The sequence below is a fragment of the Leguminivora glycinivorella genome, chromosome 12 (genome assembly GCF_023078275.1).
Source record: "Leguminivora glycinivorella isolate SPB_JAAS2020 chromosome 12, LegGlyc_1.1, whole genome shotgun sequence".
NCBI classification, from domain to species: domain Eukaryota; kingdom Metazoa; phylum Arthropoda; class Insecta; order Lepidoptera; family Tortricidae; genus Leguminivora; species Leguminivora glycinivorella.
In genome coordinates, this window is record NC_062982.1 from 16,169,976 (window position 1) to 16,193,561 (window position 23,586).

Genomic DNA, 23,586 nt, shown 5'->3' on the forward strand with positions numbered 1-23,586 from the left:
ACAGAGTTTCAGACTTATTTACGCTTGTATTTATCTGGTAAAAATAAATTATTGATTATCTCTAACATGGCGTCAATGAGAATCGCACGAGGTTATTTAAAAACACGTTGTTTATAAATAAAAGCAATTAAACTTGGGCGTCGGAGACAGAGTCCCAAAGGATCAAATATCACATCAGTTTTTCATTTTATGCATGGAATCCCAAAAATGTCACGTTATCCCATAAAATATAGACTGTTCTATGCCTTTTGGTAAAATGGAGACATCATGCTGTTTAAACAGGTTATCAATAATTCAATACATGCATCTCTTTCTAAATCTCAAAATGTTCAATAAGAAAGCCCATTGACATCAAATATTAACACAACAAAAGATTAACTAAACAAACAAGAAAACAGAATTGAACTTAAACGCGTCGTAAAATGTGAGTTAAACATATCTTATACAGTAAACAAGGAACAGAGGGGTCTTTGTGGACTCCCGCTTGGCCAATAAATGCTGACCTACTTGTTAACATTCTTAAGTAAATGGTACCACGTTGTCATTTAACATATAAGTAACGTAATTGGCGAAAGCGAAATTTTTATGGTTACGTGAAAACGTGGTACCTTCTGATTGAGATTGACACATTTCTGTCAGCGGCAAGAGCAATGTGAGCTGGTTACCCATGAATACAGCGTTCAATGGAAATTGCTATACACTTTCAGACATGAACAAATATATATTAGGGGAAGTCTTCCTGGCCTAAGTATAAAAAAAAAACTAGCCACTGCGTAATGTGCATCAAAACGAATTCTTCATGGATCAGGGTGAAATACACATCTACTCCTATATCGAGCCGATTTTTGTGTATGAGAATAATTGGTTCATAATAACGAGCGATTTCTGATACATAAAATGCGACTCGATAATGACCTATATCGACTGGGAACATGCGATCCTTGAGGTAAGCCATCTAGGATTCGGACTAGTATGTAAAAGTAATCATAGATGGCGCTGTCAACAGATGACAAGTTGACAAGATGTCCCCAAGAAGACCCTGATTGAAGAATTCGTTTTAATAGATTGATGGTGGTTATTTTTTTACACTTCTATTACCTTTTGGTAATGATTAAAGAAACAGTTTTTTCCAGGGAAACTAAATGCTGAATCCGAAATAATAACAACCGTTGGATCATGCTAGTAAATTGAAATTGATGCAAAATAAGGAGTTTATTAATTCTTTATTAATTCGGCTCACTTAATTAATGAAAACCTCGAAACTTCATTGTGCTTTACTACCAAGAGTAAATTATTCCACAACTAGTTTGCAAATTTCTCTATTTAATTAGGTCTTTTTAAAACACTCAAGCGGTAGTTGGGAAGTTACTTCGACACCTTCCTTGAAGTAGGGTTGCGAAAACGTTTACTGAGTAATAATGCAGGTAAATTTTGAGAAACATTGTAAGATAACGTGCAGGATTTTTAAATAATGAATTGATTCACAGAACAGGAACATCTTCCATGTCTACTATTCGAGAGACAGGATACAGGACCACCTTGGTGTGAATTCATTCACCATGATTCGACTATCGGACTCTTAGATGCACGGCCGGTTACCATCCTTGGTAGATATTCCGGGAATTCGCACGAAGCGCTTTGCTTCTTCTTTTCTTATGCGCACTGCTAAGGAGCGGAATTCCTTGCCGGCGGCAATATTTCCGTGCTCATATAACTCGGCAACCTTCAAATCTAGGGTAAACAGGCATCTTCTGGGCGAGCTCACTCCATCGTAGGCCACTTTGCCTTTGACTAGTCTCTGGCCAAGGGTAAGCCCATTTATAATTAAAAAAAAAACTCCAGAGCTGTCACGTGCACTTACAGCTCATTGTATTTCATTCGTCGTTTTTTTAACTCTTTACTGCCGAACTTTTGGCTGATTTTAAACCGCCGCCAACATAATAAAACAAATAGGTTAATAAAAAATATTGTTTGTTTCAACGATGTGCCAAAGTATAATAAGGTATAATCATCTATTATGTGCGTGCAAATGACATTTTCATTTCATGCAATTAGGGAAAAATTGAACAGGAACAACCCTGATGAGAAATGTATTAAAACCGCGTTATAGACTCGCTCGGAGACGACACTTTTTATGTAAATTAGGAAAGAGTGGATTCATTATAACGGGATTTTGCTCGATATAAAAATCATTCCTCGTCTTACTCCTGAGTGCTAAATAATAGCTTCTTCTAAAATATTCCACGTGGCGTGCAGATTTTTAATAAGTAATATATAATCTTTATTTCAACTGCACTTTTTGAGTTCATTTATAAAATTGAATGTTCGTGAGCGTCAGAATGGCGGGTGTACATCAAGCAATCCTGGTGTCGTATACGTCAGGAGTTAGTGCTAGCAATGTGCCAAATGTGCGCCAAAATTTGAGCAATGTGCTCTTTGAACTCCAGAGATATTTAAGAAATTAATGACACCCGCCATTCTGACGTCAGGTTGGCGGGTGTACTTCCAGTTCTAGCTAATGGCTGCTTACTCGAGGGTGAAAGTACTGCCTAAGGTTAGTGCTCGCAATGTGCTTCCACATGTATGAAACACACACTAATTCAGAGAGCCGTTGAAGAGTAATATGGGATTGAATAAATATATCTATAAGTATCACTTTTTTGTGAAAAGCGCCTGAATGTTAATGCTGCATTTCAGGTAATGAACATTGCTATTTTATTTCAGCAGGCGTTATAGACATCTTTATTCAATCCCATATTACTCTTCAACGGCTCTCTGAATTAGTGTGTGTTTCATACATGTGGAAGCACATTGCGAGCACTAACCTTAGGCAGTACTTTCACCCTCAAGTTAGCAGCCATTAGCTAGAACTGGAAGTACACCCGCCAACCTGACGTCAGAATGGCGGGTGTCATTAATTTCTTAAATATCTCTGGAGTTCAAAGAGCACATTGCTCGAATTTTGGCGCACATTTGGCACATTGCTAGCACTAACTCCTGACGTATACCACACCAGGATTGCTTGATGTACACCCGCCATTCTGACGCTCACGAATGTTCGGGTAAAAATTGAGTTAAATTCTTTGTCAGAAGTCTTACTGCGCAATATAATTATAACTTTATATGTCGTAAATGAACAAAAATATCTTACTAATAATTTGTCTACCGACTAATTCCTGCCACGAGTAATATTTAATGACTATGACTTATTAATTAATTACCCCGTGTGGTGACGGGTTAAGAATTTCACCACCCCCTTTCTTCCCGTGGGTGTCGTAGAAGGCGACTGTGGGATATGGGTTAAATAGTGACGTAGGCGAGAGGCTGGCAACCTGTCACTGCAATGTCACATTTTCGATTTCTTTCAACCCCTTTTTGCCAAGAGTGGCACTGAAACTTGAGTAGTTTCATGTGCTCTGCTTACCCCTTCATGGGATACAGGCGTGATAGTATGTATGTATTAATTAATTAACACGTTAACTGTACACGTCGGAATGGTTAACATTACGGCTTTGTAATTAGAGGGTTGCTGTAAACCAAACATAGGCACCGACTTAACGTGTTAACAACTCGCTGCATCGTTCGTAAAAGTTTTTGCTCGTAAAAAAAATTGAGAGGTTGCCTTTTCAAAACAAGCTAGACCTAAGACGATTTAATTAGTGCCATCAATTGACTCATGACTGTGAAACAGAAAAACTCTATTCAAGTTTATAAACATTCACCTGAAGAGCTTTCATAAATAAATCACGAGTTTCCACGATACTTAAGCGTGGCATAATTAAATGCACATTAAGCGAACTCCTGAACTATTTATGTAAATGAAGATGCACATAGCGGGAAGACGCCGGCAGAAAGCCTTTGTGAAATACCTTTTAGTGAGTATGGAATAAAACCGTCTTATAAGATCGTTTGGGAACATTATAAAATGCACAGGGCGTTTCTACATATTTACCAAACAATTCGTTTTACATAAGGTGCAGCGAGGCAAATCTCGACTGGGTGACAAATGTAACTGGTCCATTTTTTCCATGTTTTACTATGTTTGCATTATTAAATAGAGTGTCCACTGGTTATACATGGTAGGCGTGTTCAGTGGATGCATGTATAACTCAACATCATAGTGTTATAATGGAAAAAATAGGTTAGTTACAATTGTCCCCCAGTCGAGATTTGCCCCGCTGTGTACCTTACATAATTTCATGTCTGTGTTCTTAAACGAGGCAGAGTCATATGAAACTGTTTTAAGTTTCAGTGACACTGGCAACATTGAAATGCTTCAAAGAAAGCGAAATTTTGGAATTTGGAAGAAAAATTGTACTAACTAGCTTTTTCCCGCGGCTTCGCTCGCGTTAGAAAGAGACAAAAAGTAGCCTATGTCATTCCCCATCCCTTCAACTATCTCCACTTAAAAAATCATGTCAATTTGTCGCTCCGTTTTGCAGTGAAAGACGGACAAACAAACAGACACACACACTTTCCCATTTATAATATTAGTATGGAAGTATGGATAATAAGATTTTGTATAGTTCATGGCGTTGATGATATTTTATTACTCCATTATGGTGGCGTCGAAAAGGCTAAGTAAATGAACATAACGAATAGTCAACGGTGAATCAATACTATGATAAATTATTAAATTCCATTTAACCCGACATTAACTACAAATAGAAGCTTAATACTGCATGCTTTAAACATCAAATAGACAATTAATACATGACAGATGTCGAGATTGCGATCGGACCTAACTAAGGACCGCTTGGGCTTAAAAGCGAAATCAAATGTACATCGACATCATTCCGATATTCGAAAGGTGCCATTGTGCGTCTCGCTCGTTCCGATACAGCTACGGGCAAGCATGAGCGAAATGTTTAAGACGATACAGGAGGGGTCAATTCTCCATACAGACGCTCTCGACTATTTCCTCCCCGGTTTTTGAAGATAGAGCAATGATTTTTTTAACACAGATTATTACTATTTTTATCTGTGTCGGGCCGTTTTGATTTTTTTGATATTCATATTTTAAAGACGCTATAGCCCATAAAATTCGGATATCGGAAGTCGGAAGGATTTCATTCGAAAAAAATCCAAGATGGCGCCTGTAATGTATGGGATATCGGTCCTACATCCGATATTGGATTGGATAATGTGAAAACGCACTAACACTAGTATATTTAACCAAAATTCCCAAATTGAAAGGGAGGCTCCTTTCCAATTTAGCAAATTCGCTCCTGTTCTCCTGTAGCGTCTTAAATGCAATCCGAATCGCATCCTCCAGAAGTCATAATGTTATCTGTGTAAGAATTGACTTGTAAGTTAATCATGTCTTCGTGCATGGACATAATTGGACAAAGCAACGTGTTCGCCCGTCAAAATTTATCTTAAAGTCGTGATATTGAATCGTAAACGATTTGTTGATTTGTTGAAGCTAAAACATTCACGATTCATGGGTAATGTATTTACAATTTATGTTAAGGGCAACAATGCTATGCGTGATTACCTATTTACTTACTATTCACCGGTTGATAAATACGACCACATGTGGATTATAATATATTCAATAACCTGATAATTCAGTAAACTGACGATCGGTATGGCTCAGTCGGTAGTGAACCTGCCTGCTGAGCCGCGGTCCTGGGTTCCAATCCCGGTAAGGGCATTTATTTGTGTGATGAGTTCAGATATTTGTGCCTGAGTCATGGATGTTTTCTATGTATACATATAAGTATGTACTCGTATTTATCTATTTAAGTATGTATAATATATCGTCGTTTAGCGCCCACAGTACAAGCTTTGCTTAGTTTGGGGCTAAGTTGATCTGTGTAAGGTGTCCCCAATATTTATTATTTTATTTATTTATTAATTATAATACCTATTCAGCTGTTTTTTGTTATTCGTGGGTGTATTTTCCTTGCTATCACAAATAATGTATGTACTTTGTCTTTTCTTTAATTTGAAGGTTTTTTTTAATTACATACAATTGTATCTGTAATTTTTCATACAATTTTCTACAAAATTCATGTTAGTTAACTAGGTGACACTTGTTAAGGATGTCGTCATAATAATACAAAATTCAGGAATTAAAAGATGCTTCATTTTAATGTTTCACAGCTATCTCAAATTCAAGTTCTAAATTTAGGGCAAAGTTCTCCTTATAAGCTTTAGAAATATTTGAGTAAAAGCAGAATATTTTAGTACCACTATCTCCTCTTAAAGATTTTGCAAATGAAGCAGTATAAATAAAACATTCAAGTAATTGACGGCTGACATTAATAGAAGAGTTTACGACTGACACATGCCATCCGTAAATGGAGAAGTAGGTGCGTTTGTGGCTTTCTTTAACAGAAGGTTCCGAAAGCTTAAAAGGGCAATAATAACCTCAAAATTAAAATTTTGGAAAAACCCCCGACCGCGACATAGTGGACGGATTTTCATAAAACATGGCTAAGCACACTCCCGACTAACTCAGCTTTCAGACAAAAAAAAACTAAATCTAAATCGGTTCATCCGTTCGAGAGCTACGATGCCACAGACAGACACACACACAGAGAGACAGACAAACAGACAGACAAACAGACAGACAAACAGACAGACAAACAGACAGACAAACAGACAGACAAACAGACAGACAAACAGACAGACAGACAGAAAGACATACACGTCAAACTTATAACACCCCATCGTTTTTGCGTCGGGAGTTGATCTGAAATTCTAACGGAAATCAGATTAATAAATAAACAGTACAGGATCTCGGAGCATATAGCGTAGATAATACAGCTGTCGTTGTGTGCGTGCGTGATGACACGACTCGCTAGTCGTTCGCATGTACACAGAAATGGAAATTATGAGCATGTATTACGCTATAGCCTGTGTACAACATTGGGTAATTATACTCCATAACTCAGGAACATAATTGGATAAATGCCCTTACTGGGATTCGAACCCAGGACCATCGGCTTAACAGGCAGAGTTACTAACCACTAAGCCAAACCAGTCGTCATAAAATGTTCCTATTTTCTCTTGAGAAATAAGGTCCCTACTTTCGAGGAAAGTCACATGTGAGTAATGCAGTAGGAACCGATTAACGTGTCCGTGAAGCTTGAAATTGTTCTCAGCATCGGATTCAAAGAAAGAAACCTGTTGGGCGATGGGCAATGCAAGGTTTTATTGGGTTTATTGGTTCTCGCCTCAAACAGGTTTTAAAGAGTATCAAGTTCAATTCAGAATCAATTACTGGCAATTTATCTCATTTTGTTTTATTGACAACTCACTTTTTGTGACAGGTCGAATTAAAGTATCGTTGTTGAGAAATGAGTAACAATATTACATTATGTAATGTTAGCTTTACTAAAACACAACTACAGGCGATTGGCTCTTTTCTAATTAAATAAAAAAAAACTATTTCCACGACTATGTGGAATTTATTTTAATTAAATACTTGACGCTTAGAAAAAAGAAAGAGGCAAAATCAAATCATTACAAAACTAGACCAGCAGAAAAAGCGCAAGTTTTCAGTTGGTGTACCTAAATTTTGGTAACACACACATATGTATTAAGTACTTGTAGGTGCAAGTAACTTTATACAAATACGTATAAAATCACACATATTATGCATACATGCATAGAAAGAAGATTTTACATTAAATTTTAGATGTTATAATATGCCCCAGGGCTCTTAACCTGTATTTAAGAAACAAACATAAATAACCAATGTCTTGAAATAATTAAAGCTAGTGAATAATTTATTAAGTAGTAAAGACGACTTAATTTATCAGAGGGTCCCATTCAAAATAAAAGAATAAACTAAAAAAAAAACGAAAATAAAAACGGTATTTACACAATATAAAAACAATACCGGTGTTGTTATATTGTATAAATACCGTTTCCGAGATCTGTCTCTTCCAAACGGTTACTTTATTCGAACCATAAATTACATACATTTCTCCTGACAATTATGATATCGAGTAACACATTCTACATCGAAAACTTATGGTAGAAGCTCAAATTATACACGGTGCTCGTGAGCATTGCTAGCGATTTTAATAACGCATTTCAGAGGCTGAGAAAATTTAGCCAATATTTTCACATAAAATGAAAATTTTAATCATAAAATTGGCACCTATGATTTAAAACTTTTTTTTCTAAAAAACCTCATTTTTGAAAGGTTTTAAGTACTTCTCACTTTCACCTCATTGACATTGATTAATGAGGATAGTGACTAGACTACTCGTATTCTCCATAATAGTATCAACGCCATTAAAAAAACCTTTTGTACTGAGTAACTATAAGATTTTTTTTTTTCAATTGATAATAATTCTGAAACTAGGCGAAATCCAAAAAATGGTATATGTGAAATTTTAGTATTAAAATACGATCAGGAATATGCTGTTAAAATATCTCGCAATGCTCACGAGCACCGTGTATATCTACGTAATTCTCTCGCTGAAATGCAAGCACAGCGGTCTCAGCTGGCGCTGCATCGCACGTAAAATCCCGTTTTATTATACTTCAGCCATGTTCCTTCCGCCAATAAACTTTGATCCATGGTGATCCGTCTTGTAACCGATCACCAGAAATAGAACCATCGGCTGATGATACGAAAATAGATCGAGGAATCCTTATGACACACTTCAGTTGTGATGTTTTGATTTTGTTATCTATACTCATACGGAATCGTTTATGGCGGGTGTATTAAAACTCTATGAAATTTAAAATACAACAACTTAATATTGTATTATTGTTTTAAGTTGAGAAATGAAGGCAAACAAACATAGGTTATGTATAAATAAATAAAATAAATAAATATTGTGGACACCTTACACAGATCAACTTAGCCCCAAACTAAGCAAAGCTTGTACTATGGGTGCTAAGCGACGATATACATACTTAAATAGATAAATACATACTTATACATAGAAAACATCCATGACTCAGGAACAAATATCTATGCTCATCACACAAATAAATGCCCTTACCGGGATTCGAACCCAGGACCGCGGCTTAGCAGGCAGGGTCACTACCGACTGAGCCAGACCGGTCGTCAAACAAATGTCCAAATGGCCAAACAAATGTCCTTTCGAATGTATTTTGATAAAAAAGACAAAGTAGGTATTTCAGAAATATATCTGCTTATGGATAATTGGAGATAGGACTTTGGTCTGAAAAATTAAAAATAAAAGTCGAAATATGTAGGTGCTATTATTAGATTAAACGTATTCGGACACCTTTGATATACTTCGTTATATAGGTACCTACATAAACTACTTAGGCTAAAAAGCAGATGAGGTTTCATACCTGATTCCAATTTAAAAAGCCCAATGAACTTAAATCCTATCACGGAGCTTAGAATGTATCAAACAGAACGCGTCCGACATAAGCCTTTTGTTTGTAAATTTAAGACCGTGATCACACGGGTGGTCTCTTCAATATGCGTTTATTTGCTCACGTTAATCGGCCAGGCCCTCTTGCAAATAAAACATTCGTTCCATGGAAAACGATACGGAATTCGCTTTGTCACGCCAATACAGAAGAGCGATAGAAAGAGAAAACTACTACAAAATTATGCGGTGCATCAATGTTTCTTCCCTGTGCTAGTAGATCGCCGGCTAAGCCGATCAAATGACGATCGTTGATGCTACGCGGAGATCGAACCGCAGTGACAGCAGTGTTATCGCATGATTAGCGTTACAGTCTGACATATGGTAGGCAAGCATGGTCGCGCGATATTTATGATAAAACGATATCGCGCTGGCTAGTTTATCTCGCGACGACAAAATCTCGCGCCAATCATGCGGCATCCCTGCCGGCGTAGCCGAATGGCAATCGTCGACGCCAGACGCAGACAGAAATGCAGTCTGGCTCTGTCGCGCCAATATGCAAAAGCGATATAGCTACGAAACAAATATTATCGTGAGCGTTTGTGCGTTTGACTACGTACCCTGTTGTCGCGCTATACGAATGCAAAGAGAGCTGGTTACGATCCGCTAAGAAGTGTCAACGATTGTACGAACATTAAATAAATATCATATACAAAGAAAAAGTGACCAAGGCCTGCAGTGTTCTGAGCTGAAATCGAACCAGCGTACTCCGCTTACCGGGCGAATGCCTGAACGTCTCGGCCGAGTCACTGGTCACTTTTTCTTTGTATACTCGTATGACATTTATAACAGTAGTGTTACTACTTAAAATTTCTATGAAACTTTCTATGAAAATAATTTAATTTGTTCTTAGAACGATTGTACGCTTGGCTAGAGGCCCTAAATTGGCATTAATGAGCCGGATACAAATTCCCAGCGAAGTGCCAAGCATTGTAGCAGTCAAATAATTGGAATTCTGATACCATGCTTATAGTGGCTGTCAAACAGTCTGTGGCTTATATTTCGGGACTAAATTGTTTACTCTGTGACTAAAATTAACCTGTCATTCAGTGAATTGTATCTATTCAATCATATTATTAAAACGATATTGAAATTAACCTTAAACAAAACATCATCTATTTTGATTGCTGCCTTATTATGTTTGTGCGTTCTGGTATTTGATTGATATAATTTGCCAGTTGCTTTTCGGTGAACGAAAACATCGTGAGGAAACCGGACTAATCCCAAACCCTTCGGGTTGGAAGGTCAGATGGCAGTCGCTTTCGTTAAACTAATGCCTACGCCAAACCTTGGAATTAGTTGTCAAAGCGGATCCTAGGCTCCTATGAGCCGTGGCAAATGCCGGGATAACACATCGTAGACGGAATTCATTACTCGCGTTGATTTAAAACATTCTCTTCGGTCATGTTGTTCTAATTTATCGCCACACGTTTAAAATTTCCTCTTTTTCCACACTTGTATCGTAATTTACAATTTCTTGCACCAGTAAGTGTCAACTTTCAACTTTTACCGACCTCGGCCAGGTAAAGCGGTAAAATATAGGGTAAGAAAAGCCTCAGTTCAGAGCTATGTTATTGACGGCCCAGTATTTCTTCTTTACTGCACGTTATAAAGTACTGAGAATTTCTATTTCTTGGCGACTACTTGTTGAGTTTAATTCCACGAAACCAATAAGTTGCTACGCTCTTAGTGTGACACGTTTATTAAAAATGGATTCTTGGAACAAAAAAATGAAAATTGTTTCACTTTTACTCACTCTCTCTTCAACCTAGCGTTTTCCCGGCCTAGCGCCAGGGTCCGCTTTCCTGCTCAGCCTTCTCCACTTTGCCCGGTCTTCGGCATCCTGAGATGAGAGATTGTTCTCTTCCATGTCCGCATGTCCACTTTTACTCACTACGCATACAATAATGTGATATTGTATGTTAATGACACACTTTTGCATAACGAGTGAATCATTGATATCAGCTGACAAGTAGAAGGCCAATGACTCGGACAGCTGGTCGATACTGGCTGATTTATTATTAAGATACGCTGCAGGTGGACGAACTGGGCGCGTATACAAGTGGCTTATCGATCAACCTTTATAGCGTATCGCAGTCTGTAAGTTTGTCTTTATCGCTATCGTATTGATGGTATAATACATAGTAGCTGGGGTGACTCCGCGACAACGCTTAGTGGCAAACGAAACAGTACTGTTACTGTCCAATACAGATGTATAATAATATAAGAGTATTAAGTAGAGAGGTACCAAGCGATTCATCGATCGAAGCAATAAGCGATTGTGATGTATTAGAATTTCCCAATCGTCTACCTCTGTGGTGAATTTATAGTAAAGCCTGGGGGCCGATTTTTGAATGTCGGCCATTCGATTTCGTGAAATTCGTTCAATAATATCTCCACTACTAGCGATTTAAATTCTACTAACAGAATTGGAAACGAGTGGTCATTACCACTAGTTTTAAAATTACTAGCTGTCCTTTCCCAAAAATAGCATTACGTCGTTTTCCACAGACTTTCGGACGGCGAATTCATGCATTCGAAATTCAAAAATCGATCCCCTGACCAGAAATATAATGAATACGCGCTATGTTGCGGAATGTCATTAGAGCTATTTTTTTCGTACTACTTACACTGAACTGTCATCGCATACATCATCAGAATAACAGCGCCCTCCTGACAATAGTCATACATTTATTTTCTGCACCGATAGCATGGTCGCGCGATAAACATCGGGCCTATCGCACTGAAATAGTGCGATAGAGACGGCCTGATGTTTTATCATTTATCGCGCGACCATGCTTACCGGCCTGCACGGGAAGCATGGTCGCGCGATAGACGATAAAATATCAGGCCGTCCCTATCGCACTTACAAATAGTGCGATAGGGACGGCCTGCTATTTTATCACTTATCGCGCGACCATAATTGCCTGCCTGGTCAGGCGTACACAGAAAAAAATGGTTTTTTGAAACAAGAACCAGATGTGTTTCACCTAATATTTCTTGATCTCAAATATATATATCTTGAAATAAGATAATCTCACTAACGTTTCAAAAATTTAAAATTCTTCATATTCAAGACCGAAAATCTTGGATGAAAGCAAATATTATTTGAGTCAAAATTTATATCTCAAATCAAAACTAATTTATTTCTCACCTGAAGAATGATTAAGCAGATTTGATTTAAGAATTCATTCTTGTGCCAATATAGAGTCAAACTTAGCTCAAGATTACATTTAAATCTCAAATGAACAACTGAAAAGTATTCAAGCAAGTAATATATTACTTGATAGGAGATATTATTTAGTTCACCCAAGAATTATTGAAATATTCAGCCAAGTATGTAGACATTCTAAAATCAAGTAATATATTTCTTGGTAAAAGATTTTACTAGTTTCATTCAAGATCTAGTTATATTTACAATCAAGAATTTACAAAATCTTAAAGCAAGTAATATATTTCTTGGTAAAAGATATTACTAGTTTCATTCAAGATCTAGTTAAATTTACAATCAAGAATTTAAAAATCTTAAAGCAAGTAATATATTTCTCGGTAAAAGATATTACTAGTTTCATTCAAGATTCTGTTAAATTAACAATCAAGAATTAAAACAATCTTAAAGAAAGTAATATATTTCTTGGTAAAAGATATTACTAGTTTCATTCAAGATCCAGTTAAATTTACAATCAAGAATTTAAAAAATCTTAAAGCAAGTAATATATTTCTCGGTAAAAGATATTACTAGTTTCATTCAAGATTCGGTTAAATTAACAGTCAAGAATTAAGACAATCTAAAAGCAAGTAATATATTTCTCGGTAGAAGATATTACTAGTTTCATTCAAGATTCAGTTAAATTAATAACCAAGAATTAAGACAATCTAAAAGAAAGTAATATATTTCTCGGTATTAAAAGATATTACTAATTTCATTCAAGATTCAATTAAATTAACAAACAAGAATTTAGACATTCTAAAAGCAAGTAATATATTTCTCGGTAGAAGATATTACTAGTTTTATTCAAGATTCACTTAAATTAACAATCAAGAATTAAGATTATCTCAAAACAAATAATATACTTCTCGGTAAAAGATATTACTAGTTTTATTCAAGATTCAGTTAAATTAACAATCAAGAATTTAGACATTTTAAAAGGAAATAAAAAATTTCTCGGTTGAAGATATTACTAGTTCAATCAAGATTCGGCTAAATTAACAATCAAGAATCAGAAATCCTAAAAGCAAGTACCTAATATATTTCTCGGTAGAAGATATTACTAGTTTCACTCAAGATTCAGTTAAATTAACAATGAAGAATGTAATAATATATAATATGACTAAGGACTACAAATACTACTATAGACAACAACACCCACACTCAGTATTACTATAGACTATAAATTTGTATGATAAGAAGCAAGCAAAGCATTTGTCACGGGTTTTAGTAATGTTTGCTGGAAAAACAATTAGTAGGTACTGAAAAGTATCGAAGTAGCGGGAATTCCCGGTACGACGCAGGTACCGGACATTTTAGTCTGGTACTGAAGATTGTACCGGCACCGCAATCTATATACCTAAATATTGGCTTATATGCGTTGTACAAACCATAGCGAGGATTAAATACTTCGTCTGTTTGCATGTAATTGTATTGTATACCTATATATACTTACCTATGTTACGGAAAAAATCGTTTTTGTCTCAAGACAGTCGAAATATTTGAATCTTAAATCAAGACCTTCGAAAGCAAAAGCATTATTGCTCCAAGATATTATTTCTTGCTAGTTCTTGCAACAAAATTTACAAATCTTGTCTCAAGAAGTTGCATTTTTTGCTATGAGCAGTGTTGCTGTATTCATTTTTTACCCGATAATCTTGGAGAATGGTTTAGCGAACAATCTTCACACAATCTACCACGCTTTTGATATGTTTTTGAAATAATTGTAAAAGGCATAAAATAATAAACCGTTTCATAAAACAACAAAGGCATAGAGCTACTTAGCGTGTTGCTACTTAGTTTTGCATAGGTACTTATACATTTCGAAAATTCCTTTCTAGTGTTTATCAAAATAATGAAATACGCATTATTTTTAAGTTTGATTAAAATCATGCACCAGTTACTTTTATAAGTTTTTTTATTATTGTTTAATAGGAGGCAAACGAGATGTAAATAAAAAAAATGTTTATTTCTTAGTATAGACAGTCAAGCAAAAAGTGAGAATAAAAAATGGCGGCAAACTGCAAGGGCGCGGGTTTTACGTCCCATGGAAAATTTTAATTTCGCTTGTTTTTTTACTCTCACGATTTGCTTGATCGTCTATAATTTATTGTATTTTTCGCATAATTTAAAACATACAGTTTTAAAAATAACCATACAACGAACAATTGACATTTAGATATAAAAAAGTTAAGCCTTAACGCGTGGCATTTTCAAGTGTAGGTATGTACCTACCAAAAAAGACACGTTACAAACCATACAAGTGCAATCACATAGATTACATACTGATTATCTATCATGAAGTTACGTATGTTTACTCATAAAACGTACTATTTCTAAATTAAACGTTTTTGGAATTTGCTTACAGGTTAAAAATGTCGTTTTTTTTATAGAAATGTCGATCATTTGTCGTACCTGCACTTTATTACTTAAGAAAAATATTTTTTTCAATGATCTTTGCCTTCCTTAAAAATAGGCCCCCTCCAGAAGTAACTGGTGCATGATTTTATACTTTTGACAAGTAGGAAAATAAAGCCCAATAGGTTAGAAGGCGGGATCGCCCAAGATTTTCTTGAAATAAGGTACCTATTTTATGGTTGCATATAAAACAAAAACAGATTTTATTAAATTTTGCCTCAAATACGCATTATTTTGAAAAATACTACATGACAACTTTTATTTCTTACATAATTTGCCGTCGGGTAGCATTTTTAAAAATAGTTTATCCAAAAAACACCGAATGTGTGACCGTGCAATAGCATTAAGACGGAAAGAGACTAAACTTCGGGCCTCTTTCCCATGTGACAGCTTGGCAAAAAAGAGTAGAAATTGAACTATTTTTTTTATCATGGCTACACTTACTGTTTTCATACAAAAGAGACGTCAAAGTGATTCAATAGTTGCCATATGCAAGACGTTTTACATAGACAGTGGTGCCCCTATTATTTTCTACTCTTTTTTGCCAGACTGTATATAGACGGTCAAGCAAATCGTGAGAACAAAATTAAAATTTTCTATGGGACGACAATGTATGAGCACATTATTCAAATTTGCCGCCATTTTTTACTCTCATGCTTTGCTTAACCATCTATAGTTACATTATCTAGGTTGGACTTGTGATTACTGATGTATTTATTGGGTAAAAAAAAACTGATACTGGCAACATTCTCAAGTTGTCATCCAACAAACCAAGCTAACGGCCGAATGTGATCTGCTCGTGTACTGTTCTGTGCTCTTTTCGCTCGTTTTTTTGCGTCGTTGTCATTGCTGTGAAAGTGTTATGGTGGTAAAATTAACTTGGTGATTGCAATCGCAAGTATACCTACTAAAATAATGGAAGAAGACACAGAAAACAAATTGGTATCCTGGGATTTGCCGTCAGTAGTCGTCGAGAACTTTAAAAGTAAGTTGTGTATTTTCTAGAATATCGCTGGCAGATCAAAAGGTATGGCAGATAAAATAGTTTCTCTTTAAAGCGTAAAGTAAGCATTTTTGTTTTACCAAGATACATATTAAATGTTAGGTTAAACAAAATTACCTAAGTACATCATTTACATTTTTACTCATTTGCTAGATATATTTGTATGTTACTAAACTATTAAGAACTAAAGTATTATCTTATCAAAACGAGACAATGGGCATTTTGACACGTGGATGTAAATAAAACAAGTTATATTAATACTCGAAGTCCCATTTTGTTCAAATAATGTGTGAAAATCGTGAAATTTTAAATCAAAATAACGAAAGCTTCTTAATCGTTTATTTTGCAACTGCCATACATCTCCGGGGTCGATCAAGATGTTCATTTGTCTTCTGAAGTTTTTAAATTTCAAATATATTTTGTCACCATGTCGCAGTGGAAGACTTTGATTCAGCCTGTCTCCAACCGCAAGACTTAATGATATTGTGGTTTTGTGCTATTTTTAGTTATTACAGATATTTATTCGTTTTTGATCCACATATTTCGTTCATTTCCCATTTCAATATACATAGGAGAGTTCCGCGATAGCTATCAAATATGCTTCAATAAGTATAAGATCATTGATATCCAATTATTTAAGTTATTTTTTTTTACAGAAAATGATATAAGCAAGGAACAGTTCAAATATTTGGTTTTAAATGATACTTGAAAGAGCTTTGCAAACACATTGTGCACCGAATTAAACTAAAAAGTAAACTACAAGATTACTTAGACTCAGTTACTGATACTGAAACTGCATACTTCTTCAATGAAGATTTAATGGTTATTAAAGCGAAAACAAACTGTATAGAAGTGATGCAAGTTGATCAAGATCAGTCAGTTATTCTGACAGACATTACTTTGGATTTGGATTCCTACTTAAGTGTACCAAGTAGGCTTTCACTGCCATAATTTGAATTGAAGAGTATCCGCCAATGTACTCCACAAGTAAATAGTGTTCTAAATTATTATCAAAAATACAAACAATTGAACTCGCAAAAAAGCATCATTGTTGATGTTTTGGTGAAATATCACTACACATTTATTGTTAACAAGTAAGTACTTAGCTAATGGATTATAGGAGACCAGACAGCAGTAGTTTCAGGCTTGGTACAGTCACCTGCAATAATGTCTTACACAACGAAGGCCTCAAAAATATCTTACACACTCTTACAATGTCTCGTAAGGTATTAGTGGCAGATATTTTTGCAGCCTTTATTGCGTAAGATATTATTACAGGTTACAGGTGACTGTACTTGCATGTCAATCCAGATGGATTGACGACTAGTGCGAGTTAGATATTCTTTCACAAGGGAGCAAAATTATGCATTTACGTCAAGGGTAGTTGTGATGGTTTTCTGTCTGGTTTCTATAATAAAATTAGTATTAATACTTAAATATGAATGAAGATTATTCAAAATATTTTTTTCCTCAGCAACATCAAACCAGAAGAATTCAATTTGCTAGCTGCAAAAATAGTTTCACTTTTCCCAACTGAAAGTATATATACCTACTATATGAAAGCTGTGCCAACATGCAAATCTGCTTCAAGAAAATATGTGCCCGCTAAAGGCACATTAGTGGACAAGGTTCGAAATCTCCTGTACATATCAGGAGAAAAGTGCAGGGGCTTAAACCCACTTGCTCTAATAGGGATTCGGATACAGATGTAGAGTCTGTGGAAAATAATCAAGGTAAAATCCATACTTATATTCGTACCTACTAATAATATAAATGCAATAGTAACTCTATCTGTCTGTTGTCTTTTTTCCTTTTGATTTCACAAAGTATAGCGAAGTTTCGATAATTTTTTTTTTGTTTTATTTCAGGGACTGCTTCAAATGACGACGCTATTTGGCTGAAATATAATGAGCTATGGGACCAAGTTTGTGAAAGGTGGAATAACACCTTTGAATTAAGACACAAACAATTGAAACTGTACATGATTTTCTTGAAACCTGGGCCATTTGAAAAGACAGCAAAGTAGATACTCTGGTAAGACATTCCTCAAAATAACTAGCCACCTCAATTCTATTTATATATGTATACAATTTATATTAATGCTTTTTATGACATCTCAGAATATTATAATAATAATGCAATTTAATGTTCAATACGATCACATAATATTATTATTATTTTTTGTAATTATTGTTCAACATCTATTTCTTTTTTAAATTAATTATTGAATTTATTTGAGAGTATTTTCTATTTTTAAAATGTAATATTGTATTGTACTCTAATTATGATAATTTAACTTTAACTTTGACATGTAAAATTGTTAATTTTATGAATAAATGAATATGAATATATGAATATGAATATTACAGATAAATTCCATACATATATAAATATAATTGATTTTAGCATAAGATTTTTATTACTGGCCATGTTATACTAAAATGAATTCTGTGACCTATGAACAAAGCTTATTTCATAGGTCACAGAATTCATTACACCAAAAATGATTTTGGTGTAAGGTGGCCACTGTGGCCAGTTACTACACTAAATACATTAAAAATAAACGCCGTATTTCCTTTAGAACACTTCTCTTAATCAAAGCGTCTTATATTTATTTTAGTAGGTATACTTGCCATCGCAATCACCAATTTATTTTTCACAGCAATGACAACGACGCAAAAAAACGAACGAAAAGAAAAAGAGCACACAAGCAGATCACATTCAGCCATTAGCATTCAGTTTGTTGGATGACAACTTGAAAATGTTCAAATTCAAATGGGATTCAAGTTCAACCCAGGACCTTGTACTTCATAGGCAGAGTCACTACCCACGAAGAAAGATACAGAGGCCGTTAAAACGTAATTAATTACAATGCATTCATAATTGATCATTTTATGAAAATATGTGTGAGTCTAATGTCTCATATAATTTTTTTTTAATTTCAGACAAAATAATTCCGGTGCAGATTTACCTGCTATATTTTTTAATACCACCCAAAGGCCGGAAATCTAGGAAAGTCAAATTCTCAACCACTGAATCAATCCAGGGCTTATTAGTTCAGATAGATGTAAGTATTAGATGCATCCAATCCAAATTTAAGGGTTTTATTCTATTTATTTTAATATTAATATACATTTATATTATTAACTATAAAAGTTGTGTAACTGTTCAGTTAATGTTTTACTATTTTACTCTTCGAGTCAAGCGAGTTCAATATATTTCATTTTGGTAAATATGTTCCCAGAACATAATAAAGTAGTATTCCATTTAATATTTCCCACTCATTTTATATGAAAATCATTACTAGTGAGTGTGCATGGGACAACGTCCCACTTTGTCGATTGCTATAAAGCCGCTTTGTCAGTTTATTCATATAAAGATACAAGTAAATCTTGCCTTAATGGTAACCGACAAAGTGGGACGTTTTACTAAACACACTCTACGTGTGTAAACTGTGAGGCATGCAAAGTTGCCATAGAGCCACCATAATGAAGTCATATTTTACTTACCATGTTTTGGTATTTGTTACTTCTTTATTTAATTACAATAATTAAGGGAAAAATTAAAAACTTTTCACCACACCAACTGGTAAAGGCTTACTTTGCTATTCAAAAACAGATAGCAAAATTGCATTTTATCCACTAGAGTGCCAAATAATTTCAAACAAAATTTCACTTGATATCTTTAATTTTAGCTTCCTGGTGGAAATTACCGAAATATATATGACTATTTTGAATCATAATTATTGAATAAATTGATAGTTTTGATTTAGTTTGATGTTTTATAGTCAGTGTTTTCTTCGTGTTGGTGTGGTGAACATTTTTGTGTTTCACTCGGCGGCAAAGTTTGTTTAACCTTCGTCCCTTGAAACCCTCGCAACGCACAAGATTCCACTTTTCGAACCACTCGCTACGCTCGCGAGTGGTTCAATATTGGAATCTTTCGGTTGCTCAGGTTTCAATATTGGCACGTGCGGTTAAACAACAACTTTTCCCCTTGTAAAACAACTAACTATTGTGTACCTTAAAATTCCATTTTCTATATGACTAAGTCTCTGCTGTACATATTTTAATGAAGAAAAAAGAACTTATATTTTTGTAGTGGAGCCTCTGCTGAGCAGTGGGATATTCCTGGGAACTATGGCATTACTTTTAAATTATGTTTTTAATGCAGGACGCCGGAGATATCGACAGCGTAATCGCAGCCCAGAAAGCTAAGGCTGCAGCCCGGAAGGATACCGTGCAACCCTCCGTGCTCATACAACGACCGCTACAAAACTTCGCCCAGATATACATCGTTATTCATGATATCAAATACCACGTGCATTCAGCTGCAAAGACGTTCGACTTGTTGTTTAAGATTTACCACGTTTTTCACGCCAAGTATCCCCAAGTGTGTGAGCACCTCCACGTAATTATTCAAAAAAAGTGTATCAAATCCATACGGCGTATGATACAGTAGGTACCACCGTATATAGTTGACGTTTTAAACTTAGACGTTTTAATTTTATTATAGTATAGGATCCGTACTAAGCTCGATCTTCACCAACGTGTTAACCAGATGAAAATAAGTTTCTGAACATGTCTCCTCAATAAAAATGAATGGTCAAGATTATTTTTTAAAATCTTTGAATTTTTTTTTATATAATCTTGACCATTTTTATTGAGGTTACCATAGTAAGACATGTTCAGAAACTTATTTTACTTAATAAAATATTATTTTCACCTGGTTAACACGTCGGTGAAGATCGAGCTTAGTACGGATCTTAGACTATAAAGTTCTTGAAATGTAAAAATATACTAAGCTACAGAAATTGTATCTATGACATTTGGTCTTATGTACCTACTTAAGTATTTGCACCATCTATTTACAATTGACGTGATTTATTCTAAGTTTGACTTGTAGAGAATCTTGGTACTTTGTAGCTCTAATCAATCTTGGTAGCTCATACATTTATGTACCTATATGCTTATAAGTCAAAATGTTTTCCGTTCTAAATTCAGTTTTAATACTGTATAGTGATACTGATAGGTTCTGAATTTGTAATTACTTTCTTTAACTGGTGCATAAAATAAATGAGAAACTTACATTTCACTTTCATTCCATTATTTCCGAATAGGTATAAATGTGTTTCAAAACTAATTTGGCTTGTATAAATTAGACTGGAATACTATCAAAACTCATTCATACTTAAAACGGCACAAGTCTTTTTGTAAAAAGTTAAATCTTGAGTTGATTAGCACTTCTGTGGGTTAAGATAATTCTTCTTGTAACATGTTCGTTCTAGTTGTAAAATAGAACGTATTCTAATTACATACTTACATTAAGCTTTTCTTTTAAGTTTGTATTTCTGGTTCTTGTTGTAAAGGGACACGCACTCCATCAAAATTTAAACCTCTTCTTTAAAAGTGGAAATTTGTGTATTTATCCTAGTTACAAAATATACCATTTTATTATTGTTTTATTAAGGTAGGTAATTTAATCAAGTCATAATTGTCGCAAAGTCTATAGTGATGAAATGACCATAATTATTATAAAGGTAGGCAAACAAAACTAAAGATGTTAAATAGATAAAAAAATACATCATAAGTATTTCATTTGAGACATAAAAATGATAAGAATAAAACAAAAATAAAATGGTAAATTTTGTAAACGCGCCAAATACACAAACGTCCGTATGAAAAGTGTTGTAGCTCATGTTGTGCCGTTCTCGAGAATGTTCTCCATTTTGTATAGGAAACGTTCTCGCTCAAAGCCCATAGTAAACGGAGAACATTCTCGAGAACGGCACACCTTATAGTCGTGATTAAGAAGAGATTTACCTAATTTGAATGGAATACGTTCCATTTTACGACAAGAATGACACTTTTTATAAAAATAATAAAACACTCTTAAAAGAAGAGCTTTACTTCATTTGATTGGAATACGTTCCATTTTACGACAAGAATGACACTTTTTATAAGAAGAATTAAACACTCTTAAAAGAAGAGCTTTACTTCATTTGATTGGAATACGTTCCATTTTACGACAAGAATGACACTTTTTATAAGAAGAATTAAACACTCTTAAAAGAAGAGCTTTACTTCATTTGATTGGAATACGTTCCATTTTACGACAAGAATGACACTTTTTATAAGAAGAATTAAACACTCTTAAAAGAAGAGCTTTACTTCATTTGATTCGAATAAGTTCCATTTTACAACAAGAAAGGAACTATTTTGCAAGAACAATTAATGCTTTTGAGTAAATTATCTCGGTTACTTAGAACAAGATATTTTCGTTCTTGGGTCAAACAATTTAGCTTTTAAAAAAAGAGCTTTACATCATTTGACCGGAATATGGGCCATTTGACAATAAGAACAAAACGCTCTTGAGTAAATTAATCAGCTATTTAGATCAAGATATTTTCGTTCTTGGGTCAAACAATTTAGCATTTAAAAAAAGAACCTTACATCATTTGAAGAGAATGATGTACGGATCTTTTTAAAAGCTAAATTGTTTGACCCAAGAACGAAAATATCTTGTTTTAAATATTTTCGTTCTTGGGTTAAACAATTTAGCTTTTGAAAAAAGAGCCTTACATCATTTGAAGAGAATATGTGCTATTTTACAATAAGAACTAACGCTTTTGAGCCTTAGCAATTTTTAATACTATTATAAACAAAATACATTCAATCTTCGTTAAAGAGCCTTTCAATGTTAAATTAAGAAAAGGAATAATTATGTCAAAATGCTTTCTCTCTTGAAACAACAGTTATTAGCTTTTAGTGGAAGAGATATTTAAAATGTTGATACAAAAAAGTAGTTCTTGATCTAAGAACTATAATGCGAAACATTTTATATCTCAATCTAAGTAATTCTCCATTTTCCTTATATCGAAATCCCAAAAGATCTTGACTCAAATAATATTACTTGCTTCAAGTAATTTTTTTTTTCTGTGTACTCAACTATTGCGTGTCGGTGTCGCAGCACTATGAAAGAGCGATAGAGAGAGATTTGCTTCTTGTTTGTTATGAAACGTGAGTGTTTGGCTATTCGTCAGCAGGATCTAAAGTTATCGCTATGGCTTCGACAATGAAACGCAATGTATCTCTCTATCACTCTGCCATATTAGTGCCACACTGACAGTTGCTCTTAAATCGCTACGCGTAAGCGTCACCTTGGCTAGGTCGGCAGTGCCATCGTCATGTTGCCGTCATTTAGGGCTCGGGATACCTTTGGGGTGTCAAATATTGATAAATGGGAGTTTTGGAGTTAAGGCCTCTGATTCAGTAATCTATACGATAAAGCGAACAAAGGCCTTACAAGGCCCGATGCAGGTCAATGCCTTAACGATTGTATGCAGTAAGGATGAAGGGTTTATTGACAATGCATGCGCTATTTGCATTTGGTATTTCTATGTAGTTTGTTGAAGTAGAATAAAGTAGACTTATATTGACCGGGATATAGACCGTGATTACCTTTTTGATTTGTTTTCCGTGATCATGATGCATGCAACTGCGTCGAAATATCGGGAGCTCAAATCAAAAAGGTAATCACGGTCTATATCCCGGTCAATATAAGTCTAATGAAAATAACCGTGA

The 23,586-nt window shown here is 34.7% G+C and overlaps 2 protein-coding genes across 2 annotated transcripts in view; one reads left to right on the forward strand and one right to left on the reverse strand.

The window, feature by feature from the left end:
- Window positions 1-23,586, reverse strand: part of LOC125232107 (collagen alpha-1(IX) chain-like) — a 256,174-nt gene that overhangs the window by 202,110 nt on the left and 30,478 nt on the right.
- Window positions 15,635-20,619, forward strand: LOC125232106. Its single transcript, XM_048137721.1, has 7 exons — window positions 15,635-15,985; window positions 16,660-17,097; window positions 17,478-17,736; window positions 17,872-18,037; window positions 18,666-18,861; window positions 18,949-19,070; window positions 20,177-20,619. Exons 5-7 carry the CDS (start codon window positions 18,765-18,767, stop codon window positions 20,462-20,464), a joined length of 507 nt encoding a protein of 168 aa, XP_047993678.1. The 5' UTR covers window positions 15,635-15,985; window positions 16,660-17,097; window positions 17,478-17,736; window positions 17,872-18,037; window positions 18,666-18,764; the 3' UTR covers window positions 20,465-20,619.